At 42.2% G+C, this 14,151-nt stretch overlaps 1 protein-coding gene across 1 annotated transcript in view; it reads right to left on the bottom strand.

The window, feature by feature from the left end:
* The window catches only part of ZFAND3 (zinc finger AN1-type containing 3), a 334,816-nt gene extending 320,979 nt beyond the window's left edge, over positions 1-13,837 (bottom strand). The window contains exon 1 of the mRNA XM_045071246.1: positions 13,654-13,837. Within this exon, the coding sequence (XP_044927181.1) occupies positions 13,654-13,724 (71 nt within the window). The 5' untranslated portion in view covers positions 13,725-13,837. The remainder of the gene's footprint in view (positions 1-13,653) is intronic.
* Positions 13,838-14,151: the final 314 nt, after the last annotated feature.

The following is a 14,151-nucleotide window of genomic DNA, read 5'->3' as shown; positions in this document are numbered from 1 at the left end:
AATGAGGGTTCATGGACAATTAGAAGTACCATTCTCATGGGGGATGCTGACAGTAAGGGGGGCAAAAGAGGGGGTAACAGGATTTAGGGTAATTCTTTGGACCTCCTGTTCACTTTTGCTTTGAATCTAAAATTGCTCTAAAAAGTATTTTTAACTCATCCAAGTGTACACTTGAGTGCAATAAACTAAACTGATCCAATAAAAAAGCAGAAAAAGATTTCACAAGAAAAAAATCTGGGACACCTTCAGCTCAGGCCATGATCCCAGAGTCCTGGGATCAAGCCCCTCATCTGGCTCCCTGCTCAGCAGGGAGCCTTGCTTCTCCCTCTCCCTATGCCTGCTGCTCCCACTACTTGTGCGTGCTCTCTGACAAATAAATTTTTTTAAAAAAGAAGAGGAAAAAGAAGAAAATTTAAGGTAATGTGTGGCATTAGAAATCAGGATAGCAATTACCCTTGAGCAGAAGGAGCCAGTGACTGGAGAAGATACAAGTGGAGCCTCTTGGGGGATAAGAATGCTATTTCTTTATATAGGTGCTGGTTATCTGTAGGTACATTCACTTTGTGAAAATTCATTTCACTATATACTTTAGATGTACGCATTTTCACTATACATATTATACTTGAATTAAAAAGTTTTCATTTAAAAAGGGTATAATAAAAGTACACTGACATGCCATCTGATTCACCAAAAAAAATGTTCTGTCTAAAACTAATCTTCTCGGGGCACCTGGGTGGCTCAGTGGGTTAAAGCTTCTGCCTTCAGCTCAGGTCATGATCCCTGGGTCCTGGGATCAAGCCCGACATCGGGCTCTCTGCTCAGCAGGGAGCCTGCTCCCCCCCTCTCTCGGTCTGCCTCTGGGCCTACTTGTAATCTCTGTCTGTCAAAATAAGTAAGTAAGATCTTTAAAAAATAAAAATAAAAATAAAATAAAATAAATCTTCTCTTCCCCACAAGTCACTCATCTTCCAGACAGAATCACTTCAACTTAAGAAATTCCAAAGTATAAACTTTTGTATAGCAAATAAAACTCCGCACATCACTGACAAATGGCATTAATCATTGTATCTACTATTTCACTTTCAATTTACGAATAAATGCATTCACAAATCCCTAGCCAGCTTCTAAGTAGAACTTCTATAACCATCATATATAACTGACACCATCTTTCACCCAGTTGCACATGTCAGAAATCTTGCTGCCTCTCTTCTCCTTCCCACCTTCCCATCCCCCACCCAATCTGTCTCTGCTCTTATAGTCAAGCCCTCTCTTCAGACCTCACTGACTCAGTGCTATCAAAGGACTGAAATGACTGTATCCCCCCAAAATTCACATGTTGAATCCTAATGCCCAATGTGATTATAGTGTCTGGAGTTGAGACCTTTGGGAAGTGATTAGACCATGAGGGCACTGCCCTCATCAATGGGATTAGTGCCCTTATAAAAGAGGCTGGAGAAATCCCATATCCCTTCCACCACATGAGGTTACAGTGAGAACATAGCATCATCACTGAGGAAGCAGACTCTCACCAGACTCATGGATTCTGCCAGTGCCTTTATCTAGGATTTCCAGCCTCCAAAACTATAAGAAATAAATTTTTGCTGTTCATAAGCCACCCAGTCTGTGGTATTTTGTTATAACAGCCTGAATGGACTAGAATACCCAGATTTTAACCTATATTCATTCTTAGCTTTCCTACTACAGCATTCACTCAGTTTCTTCACCTTGAGTCCACAAACCCCACAGTCTACAGGCAGAAGTATTTTTAGATGTAAGTGGTTTCCTTCATAATCTCTGGTGTTTTATTTTATGCATTATTCCTGAGAAGTGGTCCATGGTCTTCATCAAACTGTCACACGGATCCATGGCTCGAAAGGTTTAAATGATCTAACTGGATAAATCTAAACCCAACAGCATGGCAATCAAGTTGCTCATAACTGACCCCTGCTCCTCCCCTCAGCTTCATCTTGCCCCTACACTGCTGCTAATACACTGAGCTGTATCTGCAATTCTTCAAATTCACCATGCCTTCTCACTCCTCTCTGCCTCTGTGCAAGCTCAAGAGCACCGTCTCCTCAGAGAAGCCCTCCTGGCCATCCTCCACCCCCAGTCTCTCAGTAAGATGTCTTGTCTGTGCCGACATGTTTTGTGATGATCCCCCCCAAAGCACTTTCCTCATGGTGTTTGGTCAGTTTATTCGTCTGCCTCCCCTTCTAGACTGTAAGCTTTCCTAGGGGAGAAGCCAGAGCAGGGTATATCGTGCCTAGCAGAGCTTAAGACCACAAGAGAATTCTCAATAAATGCTTACTGAACAAGATCCTGTCTTTGAAAAAAGCCAAACTGGACAAAGGCTGGTCAGAAACCTCATCAACTAAGTAGGTGGCACTGACCTGGAGACTACCATTAGTGCAAACTGCCCAGCTGACAGTTCTGCATCTATTAATCTACCACCAATGTTCCTCATTCAAGGCTGGGAAGTTGGCCTTTAATAAATTTAACTACCATGGTCAGGCACTGAACCAAAGGCTTGACAGGCATTAGAGCCCACTAAACCTCAAAGCAATTCTAAAATATTCTATTTTATTATTATTTTAAAGATAAAGATGCAGAGAGGTAAACTACCCAAAGTCAAGCACAAAGTTTCAAAGTAAATTTTTAAACTCAGGATTCCAATTCCAAAGCCCATGCATAGACACTGAACTCAGCTGGTTTTCTGTGGCTAAGAGGTCAGCATGCCCTTGGGAAGAGCCTGGATTGGATGAAAGGGGACTTTTCATTAACCCCTCAGCAAATGAGAAAGGGCTTATTCCCCAGGCAGCACTACTATTAAATTCTTTAACATTTAATGTAACCTCCCCTGTACTAGTTGCACAATCGTTCAAAAGAGAAAGGCTTGGGGCGCCTGGGTGGCTCAGTGGGTTAAAGCCTCTGCCTTCAGCTCAGGTCATGATCCCAGGGTCCTGAGATAGAGCCCCACATCAGGCTCTCTGCTCAGCGGGGAGCCTGCTTCCTCCTCTCTCTCTGACTGCTTCTCTGCCTACTTGTGATCTCTGTCAAATAAATAAAATTCTTTAAAAAAAAAAAAAAAAAGAGAAAGGCTTATGAGAGTTGTTTTACCAAGAACAGCAAGTAAAGCTAGTGAACAGCAAGTAAAAATGGGTGAAACTTTACTGAATTCCCCCACTAGACGCAGAGATTGAAAAGGAGAAAGAAAAATCCATCTCACAGAATGGAGTTGGTTGTGGCAATACCTATAAAAGAAAGAAGGTAGATAAGTCTCCATCCACAGCCTGCTACAAAGAGACACCATGAAGCACCATCCTTTACCTTGCTAAAAAGGTATCTTTGAGCTTAGAAAAAGAAAGAACCATAGGGTTGTAACAGATGGAACACCAATTTGCTGAAAGCTGCTGCTTTTCTACTAAACTTTAGCTTGGAATGTGCACCACAGCTCCTATTCTATGATCTTTAGCACTTCCCTGCAAGACCCCAGGGGACTCACACCCTGCACTTCAAGGGAAGACAGCATGTTTTCTTTAATCCCACCCACCACCTGTTCACATTAGTTTCTCTAGCCCTTACAAATGTAGCTACCTCTCATATTTTGATTAGAAAGTAGTGACCACAAAGCATCTTCATCCCTAATTACCACGGCTCCACTTCAATCCACATTTCCCTATCTTCATCCCTCGCACAACCCAGTCTTCTTCTTGACCACCTTCTGTGCCCTTCCTCTTCCAACTCAACCTCAGATCTAGTTGATATAGACCTGTCCGGTGACTTTTACTGCACCCCACATTTAAACACAAAACCAACAGAGCCCATTCTTCCTAGTCCCTAACTCCAACCAAATATAAGTAGTGAAAACTATTCAGGTAAACCCAGGGTGCTTTCAACTAAGAAATCACAATACCTACCTAGTCACTAGACAGTTTAAAACCAACGGTAACAAAATGGAGTGTTTAGGGACATACACTTCCACAGAACAGGTTTTACTGTGGCTATCATTTTCTAAACTAATCCACACTGATACTGAGATTATAAACCTGTAGAGACACCCAAGTATACACCATATAATCTCCATACTTTTACTCAAGATTTATCTTTTATCGGGGCGCCTGGGTGGCTCAGTGGGTTAAAGCCTCTGCTTTCAGCTCAGGTCATGATCGCGGGGTCCTGTGATCGAGCCCCATATTGGGCTCTCTGCTCCACGGAAAGCCTGCTTCCTCCTCTCTCTCTCTGCCTGCCTCTCTTGCCTACTTGTAATCTCTGTCTGTCAAATAAATAAATAAAATCTTTAAAAAAGAAAATTTATCTTTTATCATTTAAGTCACAGCAACTGTTCCTTGATTAGATTGTACCCAATATGCACTGAAGAAAAAAGATTAGCCTTACAAATAAAATGCATGGTTTGAGGACCTCTCACTGGCAGTAGGAGGAGTGGGAGTGTGACATGGATGACAGGGAGAGAGCCCCCAAGCAACAAATGAAACAAAATTCCCCTAAGTGAACATTTCTATAGCTCAACATCAAGAACACTCCTTTATTTTTAAAGGTGAATAGCACAGCTCTGTGTTATATTAAGAGAAAGACAAATTTCATAAAACCATCTGAAGTCATATACTGTGAAGATTTTATGTACACATGCAAAGTTTCATGCAAACACACACAGACTTGAAAAACCTGGTTTTCTGGATTTCAGTGGCAACTGAAGAAGAAAACGAATAATACCATCCATGCCTCCCCAAGCGCAAAAACCTAGAAATCACAAATCTTGAACAACTCACACTGAAATATATCATACCTTCTCCCACCTCCAGTTTATTTTTTATTTTATTTTGCTGGTTAATATACTTCTCGACAGTTTCAAAATAATTTTATTATTTAATCTATTTTGTATCCCATTCATTACATTAAAAAAAATTCTTCCCAGCAGTAACTTGCCACCACATCTATTCACATATGGCACCCTAGAAAGGGTTGAAAATTGAAAAACAGTGACCTGAAATAGGAAGACTTTGAAAGCATGGACATGCGGGTGCCTGGGTGGCCCAGTGGGTTGAGCTGCTGCCTTTGGCATGATCTCGGTCCTGGGATAGAGTCCCGCATCGGGCTCTATGCTCAGCGGGGAAACTGCTTCCTTCTCTCTCTCTCTCTTCCTGCCTCTCTGTCTACTTGTGATCTCTCTCAAATAAATAAATAAAAATCTTTAAAAAAAAAAAAAAAAGCAAGCACAGACATGCTCAGAAAAGCCCTCCACCCAATCTATGTTCTCCAAATTCCTGCCCCCACACTTCCAGCTAGCTACCATAATTACAGAACCTCACACTGTGTTCAGAAATTCTACCAACATAAGGATACAAGAGAAAATAAAATGCCTGGGACAAGAAACTGACTGTGGGAAGCCTATCTGTGATACTTTTGAATGGTCAGAATACTTCTCCTTCCAGAAGTGTAGCTGAGAGTCTGATTAATTTATATAAATGCACTTCAACTCACCAGTGCATAAAAGTCCAAGAAACAGATAAGACATCAACAGCTGTTACTCCACACCATTCCACTTTAGCAGAAGAAATGAGAAAAGGCACTCCCCAAAAGGTCCCAAATACATCACCACCCTCAGTCTTTGCCAGGTCACTGATGAGACAGCACTGAGGCTAAATAGAGCCTGTCTGCAAATCAGAAACACCAAATGCTGTAGTGTGGTCTGCTCCCTTCCCTCCCACCAACCACCCACAGCCAGAGTGATAGCAAGCTGCCAGGACATTCTTCTGCTCTAATCACACCTGCCTACGATACAGGACATCTGGTACAGCTGAATGAACAGATGCAATTAGCTAGTACTGCACCTTCTTCCTACTGTAGTCTTCCTTCCTCTAGTCAACAGCTGCAGCCACAACTCCAGATGTCCTGTTTGCAGCTATGTTCCCTGGCCTCAAGGATGACATGGCATTTTCATACAACTTGTATCATTCCCTCAGCCTGGAGTATCACAGTGCTTCTGCCCACTGGTATTTCAAGACATTCCACCTTCTTCTGTACCTGGGAACTTCAATTTACCAGAAAGTCCAATGCACTTATCCCCAATCACATATCAAAAGCTAGGATATCAGATTTACATTGTAAATATTAAACAAATATTTTAATAAACAAAATTTTTAATATTTGTTTAATTTTAATATTTAATAAACAAATATTATTCCTTCACAAAAGTCATAGTCCAAAGGTGAAAACCTTCAAAAATTCTCTCACTATAGAGAAAATTAGTCCAATACCTCCTTGTATAAGCCTCTGAGGTTGCCAGTTTAAGAGCACTAAGAAAAGAGCAAAGATGATTGACTTAAAAGCTAACAAGAAAAAAAAGAAGTTCAAATTATGGACTAACTTGTACTAACATTTTTTTTTTAAGATTTTATTTATTTGTTAGACAGAGAGACACAGAGCGCAAGCACAGGCAGACAGAGTGGCAGCCTAGAGGCAGAGCAAGGAGCCGGATGCAGGACTTGATCCCAGGAGGCTGGGACCATGACCCAAGCCAAAGGCAGCCGCTCAACCAACTCAGCCACCCCAGGCGTCCCTTGTACTAACATTTTAATTCCCAAATCTGATTAAAGGAACACTTACCAGTAATCTGAATTAACAATAGCATTTCTTCCCCCAATGGAAATAAAATGTTAGAACTGGAAAGAAACTTAGAGCTAAATTAGCAAGTCCCTCATTTTCAAAAGACAAGAAAATGGGGGCCTGAAGAACGCACAAAAAAATAGGCTTGCATGTCAATTACATCTCAAAAAAACTGAAGAGAGAAAAAAAAAGGCTTATAAATCCTGGTTGTCTATCAGGTCAATGTTCTAGAACAGCACTGTCCAAAAGAACTTTCTGGAAGGATGAAGTCTTCTACATCGGTGTTCCCCAATAGAGTATCTACTGAGCTAGTGAATACTTAAAATATAGCTAGTATAACTGAAGAACTGAATTTTTTATTTTACTTAACTTTAATTACTATGAATTGTAAGTTTCTATATGTAGCCAGAGGCTACCATAATGCTCAGAACAATTCTAGAATATGTTCTTAGATTCTGGTTTTTAAAACAAGGTTGCTTAAACTCTCTTCTACATTTAACACATACAGTAAATTTCTTTTCTATGTCCAAAATACCTCATTCGGCAACCTAATCTGGTGATATAGGGCCCTAGTCCAGAGCAGCATCAGCCTGTTTCTCAAAGCCCCTAGCAGAACTGAGTAACAACAGTATCATCCATCCAAATGGAATGAAGTCGCTCTTTTACAAACTCCTCTAATACAAGTTCCACACACCCAACAAGCCTGAGTCTGGACGATTTTTCAAGTGGCTTATTAAAATTATACAAGTGTTGGGTTGTGACCAGTCACTTCCTACATGGCTTTGTTGAGATTTCTTCAAAAAGAAAAAAAATTTTTAAGCTCAATCTTTATGATGATTATAAATGGATTCTGAAATTTTTTTTTAAAGATTTTATTTATTTATTTGACAGAGATCACAAGTAGGCAGAGAGAGAGGGCAAAGCAGGCTCCCTGCGGAGCAGAGAACCCAATGTGGGGCTCAATCCCAGGACCCTGGGATCATGACCTGAGCCGAAGGCAGAGGCTTTAACCCACTGAGCCACCCAGGTGCCCTGAATTCTGGAATTCTGTATCAGTTTGCAAATACATAACCTCTTTATGATGTAATAAAAATCCAAATTATTAGTTCTCACAGTCTTAGTACTCTGTTATCAGTAAATAATATTTAACATGCTGGGTTCTTTTTTTAAGGACTTTATTCATTTCAAAAGATTCTTAGCCTGGGGCACCTAGGTGTTGCAGTCAATTAAGAAAGTGTCCTACTCTTGGTTTTGGCTCCAGTCTGGGATGTCAGAGTCAGGAGACCCAGCCCTATATCAGACTCCACTCTGAGCACAGTCGGCTTGAAATTTTCTCCCTCTCCCTCTACCCCTCCCACTCATGCTCCTGCTCCAGCTCTTGCTCATGTGCTCACTCTAGCACGCTCTCTCTCTCTTCCTAAATTAAATATATCTTTTTTTAAAAAAACAATTCTTAATCCTCTGATTTCCCCACCTAGAAAAAGATTAGTCTATGAGAACTATTGTTAACTTTGATAACATTAAGGATTAAAAAGAGATTATTAGCCAAACTTTTCAGTAGGACTTAAAAGTACTGAGTTCTCTTTTTTAGGCAGGACGACAGTACATGGGAGGAAAGGATAATACTAAAAGATCTCTATGTCCTATGAGTTAACAGAATCTAACTCTAAAAAGCTGTTGCCTCAAAACAGTCTAAACATAATAAAAAAATAAAAAAATATAAAAAAAAAATAAAAAAATAAAAAAATAAAAAAAACAGTCTAAACAGAGGCCATGTTTTCTTTAAAATTTTAAAAAAAAAAATTCTCTCTCTGTGTTCCATCACATCAAAGGGACAAATTTTATGTTTTCTGAATACCCAAATGTAATCAGGAAAACAGGGCAAGCAGATAAACCTACCAACCCTGAATACTTCATTACATCATGTCACATCCTCAGGTGTGTTCAATACTCAAGGATGCAAAGTAAAACTGCACAAATGAGCTGTTTTATTTTTAAGAGAATGTTTAAGGGGACTTTATAATGAAGGGATAATTAGTGACATCACTGAAATAAACATTCTACTGATTAACTAGTAATTCATGCTGTGTTCACCTGAACTTGAAAGCCCAGGTTAAGCTGGCTGAAGTGTGGCAACATGTTCTAATTGGGAGCCTGAGACTGAAGAATCCAGGGCCACACACTGTTCTGAGCCAAACACACTAGCCAGATGACTCACAGGGTGACAGAAACAGAATTCTACATCAACTCCCAAGGCATGGGCTCAGAGGAAGAAAAATGAAGGGGGGGGGGGACAAATATTCTATATAAGCTAACTAGTTAAATAATTGTTGTTGTTTTTTGAATTTTATTTATTTATTTGACAGAAATCACAAGCAGGCAAAGAGGCAGGCAGAAAGAGAGAGAGTAGGAAGCAGGCTCCCCATTGAGCAGAAAGCCTGATGCGGGGCTCGATTCCAGGACCCCGAGATCATGACCCAAGCCTAAAGCAGAGGCCTTAACCCACTGATCCACCCAGGTGCCCCAAGCTAACTAGTTAATACCTTGTGATTCCCAAAAGTAAAATGGAGTAAAACAAATCATCTTGTATTTTCAATCAACTTTCTCCTAGTTACCTCTTCAGGAATGGAATACAGCTTGTGAGATGACTCCTGATCTCTTCATAACCCCATTTTATTTCAAATACATTATCTAGCAGATCTGGTGAATAAAACACTTCAACAGAATAGATCACAAAAAAACTGCTATTTCCCTAAAGAAAATGTATCCATCTAATATTTATTTTATGACATGATTAAGAGCTTATTTTTTATCAAAAACAATAAATGCTGGAAAAACCACAATGAGTGGTTTACCAAATAAACTCCATATTTAAATATTCCATTATTCCCTAAATATGAGACTGAACATTTATGTATACTGTACTTCAAAATTATTTATGAAAGACACAGTACTCCCCAAATTGTCCATATTACATTACAATAGACTATCTCCAATTGTAAAAGCAAAATATCAACTGGATTTTTATACTTAATATGTAAAAATTAGGGGGAAAAAAGTCCATCCTTCCCTGTCCTTGTTATCCTTTTTTATTACCCTGCAATATACTTAATATATTAGTGTCTTAGTCTTCTTCCTCTTTTTTAGAATATTGTCTGCTCTTTCAACAACTTTTGAAAATACCTATGAATTTACATGTGTCAGTACATTCTAAATGTCTAAACAATTTAAAATGTAGCTTCCACTAATAACACTTATATCTGTATAGTTTCACAGTGCTTTTGTGTATGAGTACATTCCAACTAAAAAAAGTATGTATTTCACTTAAGAGTTGACTAAATACAAACTAACATGTTTTTCACATGACTACAAAATGCCTAAAAATGAGCCAAGAATATACTTACATTTCACTAAAAGTTTTAAGTACGTATCTCAGAAAAAAAAATTTTATCACTAACTCTAAAAGCACTGTATACACCATGCAAACACCTTCCAACTTTTATAAAGAGGTAAATCTTCAACAATTTCCAAGACAGCTTGGAAATCTCTCCCAGTGGAGAGATGGTCTCTATAAAATACTAACTTAATTACTGGGGCGCCTAGGTGGCTCAGTGGCTTAAGCCTCTGCCTTCAGCTCAGGTCATGGTCTCAGGGTCGTGGGATAGAGCCCCGCATCGGGTTTCTCTGCTCAGCAGGGAGCCTGCTTTCCCCCCCTCTCTCTCTCTGCCTACTACTTATGATCTCTCTCTGTCAAATAAATAAATAAAATCTTTTTTAAAAAAAGAACTAAATTACCTGCACACAATTACGCAATATAAACCAATAGGAGGAAAAGTAGAAACTTTACTTCAAGCACTCAACACACTCGCCTGTCATTCCACTTTCTAATTGCATTCCCACAAGACCTCACAGCTCTCCTATCTAACCAAGCCCTACTGACTGGTGCCCCAACTGAACAGTTAAGTCCAGCTGCCTAATTCACTACAGAAAAGAGCAATCCTAAGGAACTGCCTGTAGTCTACTGGCACCAGAACATTCTGAGAGGCGCCTCTGCAAAGGACTGGGTGTGGGCCGTGACTAGCTGACTTCATAAACCTATGGCTTCCACAGAATGCAATGCTGACTAAACTTTGCAGGTAACACACTCACCTTCATTTTCATCAAAGGAAAAGGCAAAAGATACCTCCTGAATGGCTTTCACAGCTACCTACTTCTCTCCATTCTCCCTGGCTACCACACACAATCATCCCTACTCTGGGTTACTCCTCCTGACAAGACTTCTATACCTCTGGCAACATCCCACAAACAAAAATATATCACATTCATACACACAATCATACCCACACACCCAGGTCACTCTCAACATCATCCAATCTTTCACATTAAAGAAAATCACGTCACTCAAGGTTCTTCCACAGTTCCTTAATGAACTCAAGATAAAAGTCCAAAGACCTAGGCATTATCTAAAGAGTCCTATATCACCAATTATTCTCACCATATCTAGTGGATCCCCCCTCACAGTCTATCAATCATCCCCAATGAACTTTTGGTTCCTCAAATGTGGAGGGCGCTCCCTCACATCCAGGCCTAAACTCCTCTATCTCCATGCTCTTACCCTTCCCTACAGGCCTAGGTGGTGTCACTCCCTTCAGGCTACCCGCCCTTCAGGCTACCTTCCATTATCTCCACCTCAAGAAGGGTAAGTACCCCTCCCAGCGCACCCTATACCAATCCTAATGTACTTTATTCTATCCCTTTACTTCAGTATGCCTCTGCCCCCAGAGGATGGAGCCAGTGCCCCCTTGTCCACCATTATATCAGAGACACTCAATTATCTGTTGAATGTAATCAAGTTTAATGAACATAGTATGAATGCGACCCATACAATAAGGGACACATGTTTGTTCAAAGCCAATTGTGATGAAACTAGGCACCAGTATCATTACACTTTGGTATATAATGCAAACTACACAGCTACATACAAACTCCTTCAGAAAAGTTTAAAGCATTCATTACACATTAAAAAAGAACCCTTTTCAACATAAAAATAGTAGTTTTGTGCTCACAACTGCTGTTAGTCAAACTGCAGTTCGTAAAAAGGGCCAAACTGAAAGAAAAAAGCAGGCCTGACTGCTTATAGGTCAGATATGGTTATCAGTTTAACCATTCCTCCCTGCAACTATAAAACTTTCTAGGCATTATTCAGAACTCTGCTGGCTAAAAGTAAAAGGATATTCCATTTCCTTAGTTTCTACATCTTGCTTTGAGTCTTTCAATAAGGGTTCCACTCATGATAATGGTCCCAAGGACATAAACATGTTGCCAGGAAACAAGCCTCTGATACATCCTGGGCATTAGTTGCCATTGGCAGCTACTTTCTTTGAGCCAATGTCTTAGGAGTTACAATCAGAGGCTTGTGACACCAGATTTTTCCAAGGCAGCAGATTGATGTCATAATCGTGATGGTAGTAAGCGCTCTCAAGAACTCCCCAGCTCCACCCTAAACTCCCTGTAAGCAAGGGGCAAGTTATACACCCTCTTAAGCCTCAACTTCCACATCTATAAAGAGATAATAGCTCTACGTCCTAAGATTTCTGGGAATTAGATAGCCTATGAAAACCCTCAGCAGACAACCTAATTATTAGGAAGACTATAAAACCTAAAATATTTTCACATCTTCAGAACTTTTGGTAATATCATAACTTATCTTTGGCTAACATCTTTCCACCAGGAATTTTTTAAGAAAAGGCAAAGATGAGAAAATGAGAATCTCTTTGTTGCAAACTTTGAATCTGACAAATTCCACAGAAAACTACATTAAGATCCACTTTCTAATCTTTCTCTGCACTCCCCCAAAATCAGACGTAATCTGTACCTCAGCCATTCCTAACATCTGGGAGGTAGAAAAAATAAAATACTTAAATACACCTTCCCAAGACGTTCTCACCAGAAATATAAACATTTCCTAACTGTCTCTATACACCTTGAAATATACTAGGTCCTAGGAAAATTTTAAAAAAGAAGAAAAGAAAAAAAGGGCTCAATCACAAAAACCCTTCAGTCTCCAGTTTCCTTACAATACAATTAGAATCATAAGACAGGATGGAGGCACCTGTTAGGTAAGAGGGGTAGTAATTCACCAAATTCGAAGCGTTACAAGGAGAATTTAAAATCTAGCTATATGTGGAAAAGTTGATTTCCCACCTCATATTTTTTCACTCTAACACAGGATGGCCAAATAATAATGCAGGCTGGCCAATGTGAATATTTTTATCATTTAAAAAAAGGAGGGGGGAGAGAAAGGAATTTGAACCAAGTGAGCAAACTGGCTCTCACGTTCCCAAGCCAGGCTGACTTGAGTTTTATCTTTTTTTTAGTCAAAAACATTTTACAGATCTTCTGAAACGTGTTTTAAATAAAGGTGAGACCTCCACAGTCTTATAACTTTACCCCAGTCTGAATTCCGGGTTGGATTTTTAAAAATGGGTGACGTGTGAACAGCTTCCTAAAAGCAAATAGGGCACTGGGATATAATTTAGGAAGTGATGATGCAAGTCTCTGGGGGACCGGGGGGGGGGGGGGGGGGGGGGGGGGGAGTGAAAAAGTCAGAGGAAATACCCTTCTGGTGCCTGGGCACCAACTCATACCAAACCGGGGAGGGAGGGCTGGCCTCTATAGGCCAAGGGAAAGGGGCACCCCAGCTCCACCCGGAGGTGCCAACACCGCCCCCTCATCCCTCCCTGCTGCCCTGCCCCCCTCACCCGTAGCCAGGTTGGTCCCCGCTGGCCCAAACCTCAGGCATGAGAGTCCCAGAGGGTGGCACTGCAACCGGGCAGGGCCTTTTCTGCCCACCTCCAGCTCCCCACCCAGCGCCCCTCCCCGAGACGCGGCCCCGGCCCGCTCCCAGTAGGCCCGGCTAGGGCCCAGCCCCCAGGGTTCCGGCCTCCCGCGGCCCCGAGGCCTGTCCGGGCGGCCCCCGCGTCCGCGCCCCGGGCCCCCGCCCCCGCCCCCACCCGGCCGGACACTTACCCCCAGAAGCCGCAGGGACAGCGAGGCGGCAGGCTGGGCGCTTTGCTGCGCTCGCTCCCGGCGTCTCCCATGGTGCTCGGCGGCGGCGGAGCTCCGCGGCGGCTGCGGTGGCGGCGGCTGGGCCTGGGCCCCGCTCGAAGGAGGCGGCGGCGGCGACGACGGCGGCGTCGGGGGGCTCGGGGCGGGGGGAGGGGGAGGGAGCGGGAGCGCGGGCGGGCGCGAGTCCGGGGCTCCGAGCCGGGATTCCAGGCCGGTCAGCTGGAGGCGGGCCGCACCACTCAGCCTGCAGAAACGGGGGGGTCGGGGGAGGCGCGGAGAGGAGAGGGAGGGGAGCTGAGGAGGAGGGGCGTACGGGTGAACCGAGGATCGCGGGGAGGAAGGAAGACCCGGCGCCCTCGGCAGCTCCCACCGCCGCTCGCAGCCAGAGCGATGTCCCGAGCGGCGGCGCTGGGACGGACCTGAGGCCCCCGCCGGCTCTGGCGTAGCAGCGGCCGCTGT

Source organism: Mustela putorius, unplaced genomic scaffold (assembly GCF_011764305.1).
Source record: "Mustela putorius furo isolate JIRA1106 unplaced genomic scaffold, ASM1176430v1.1 tig00003983_pilon_pilon_pilon, whole genome shotgun sequence".
Classification (NCBI taxonomy): domain Eukaryota; kingdom Metazoa; phylum Chordata; class Mammalia; order Carnivora; family Mustelidae; genus Mustela; species Mustela putorius.
Note: the sequence above shows the minus strand (reverse complement) of the source record. Positions and strands in the feature narration are given on the sequence as shown.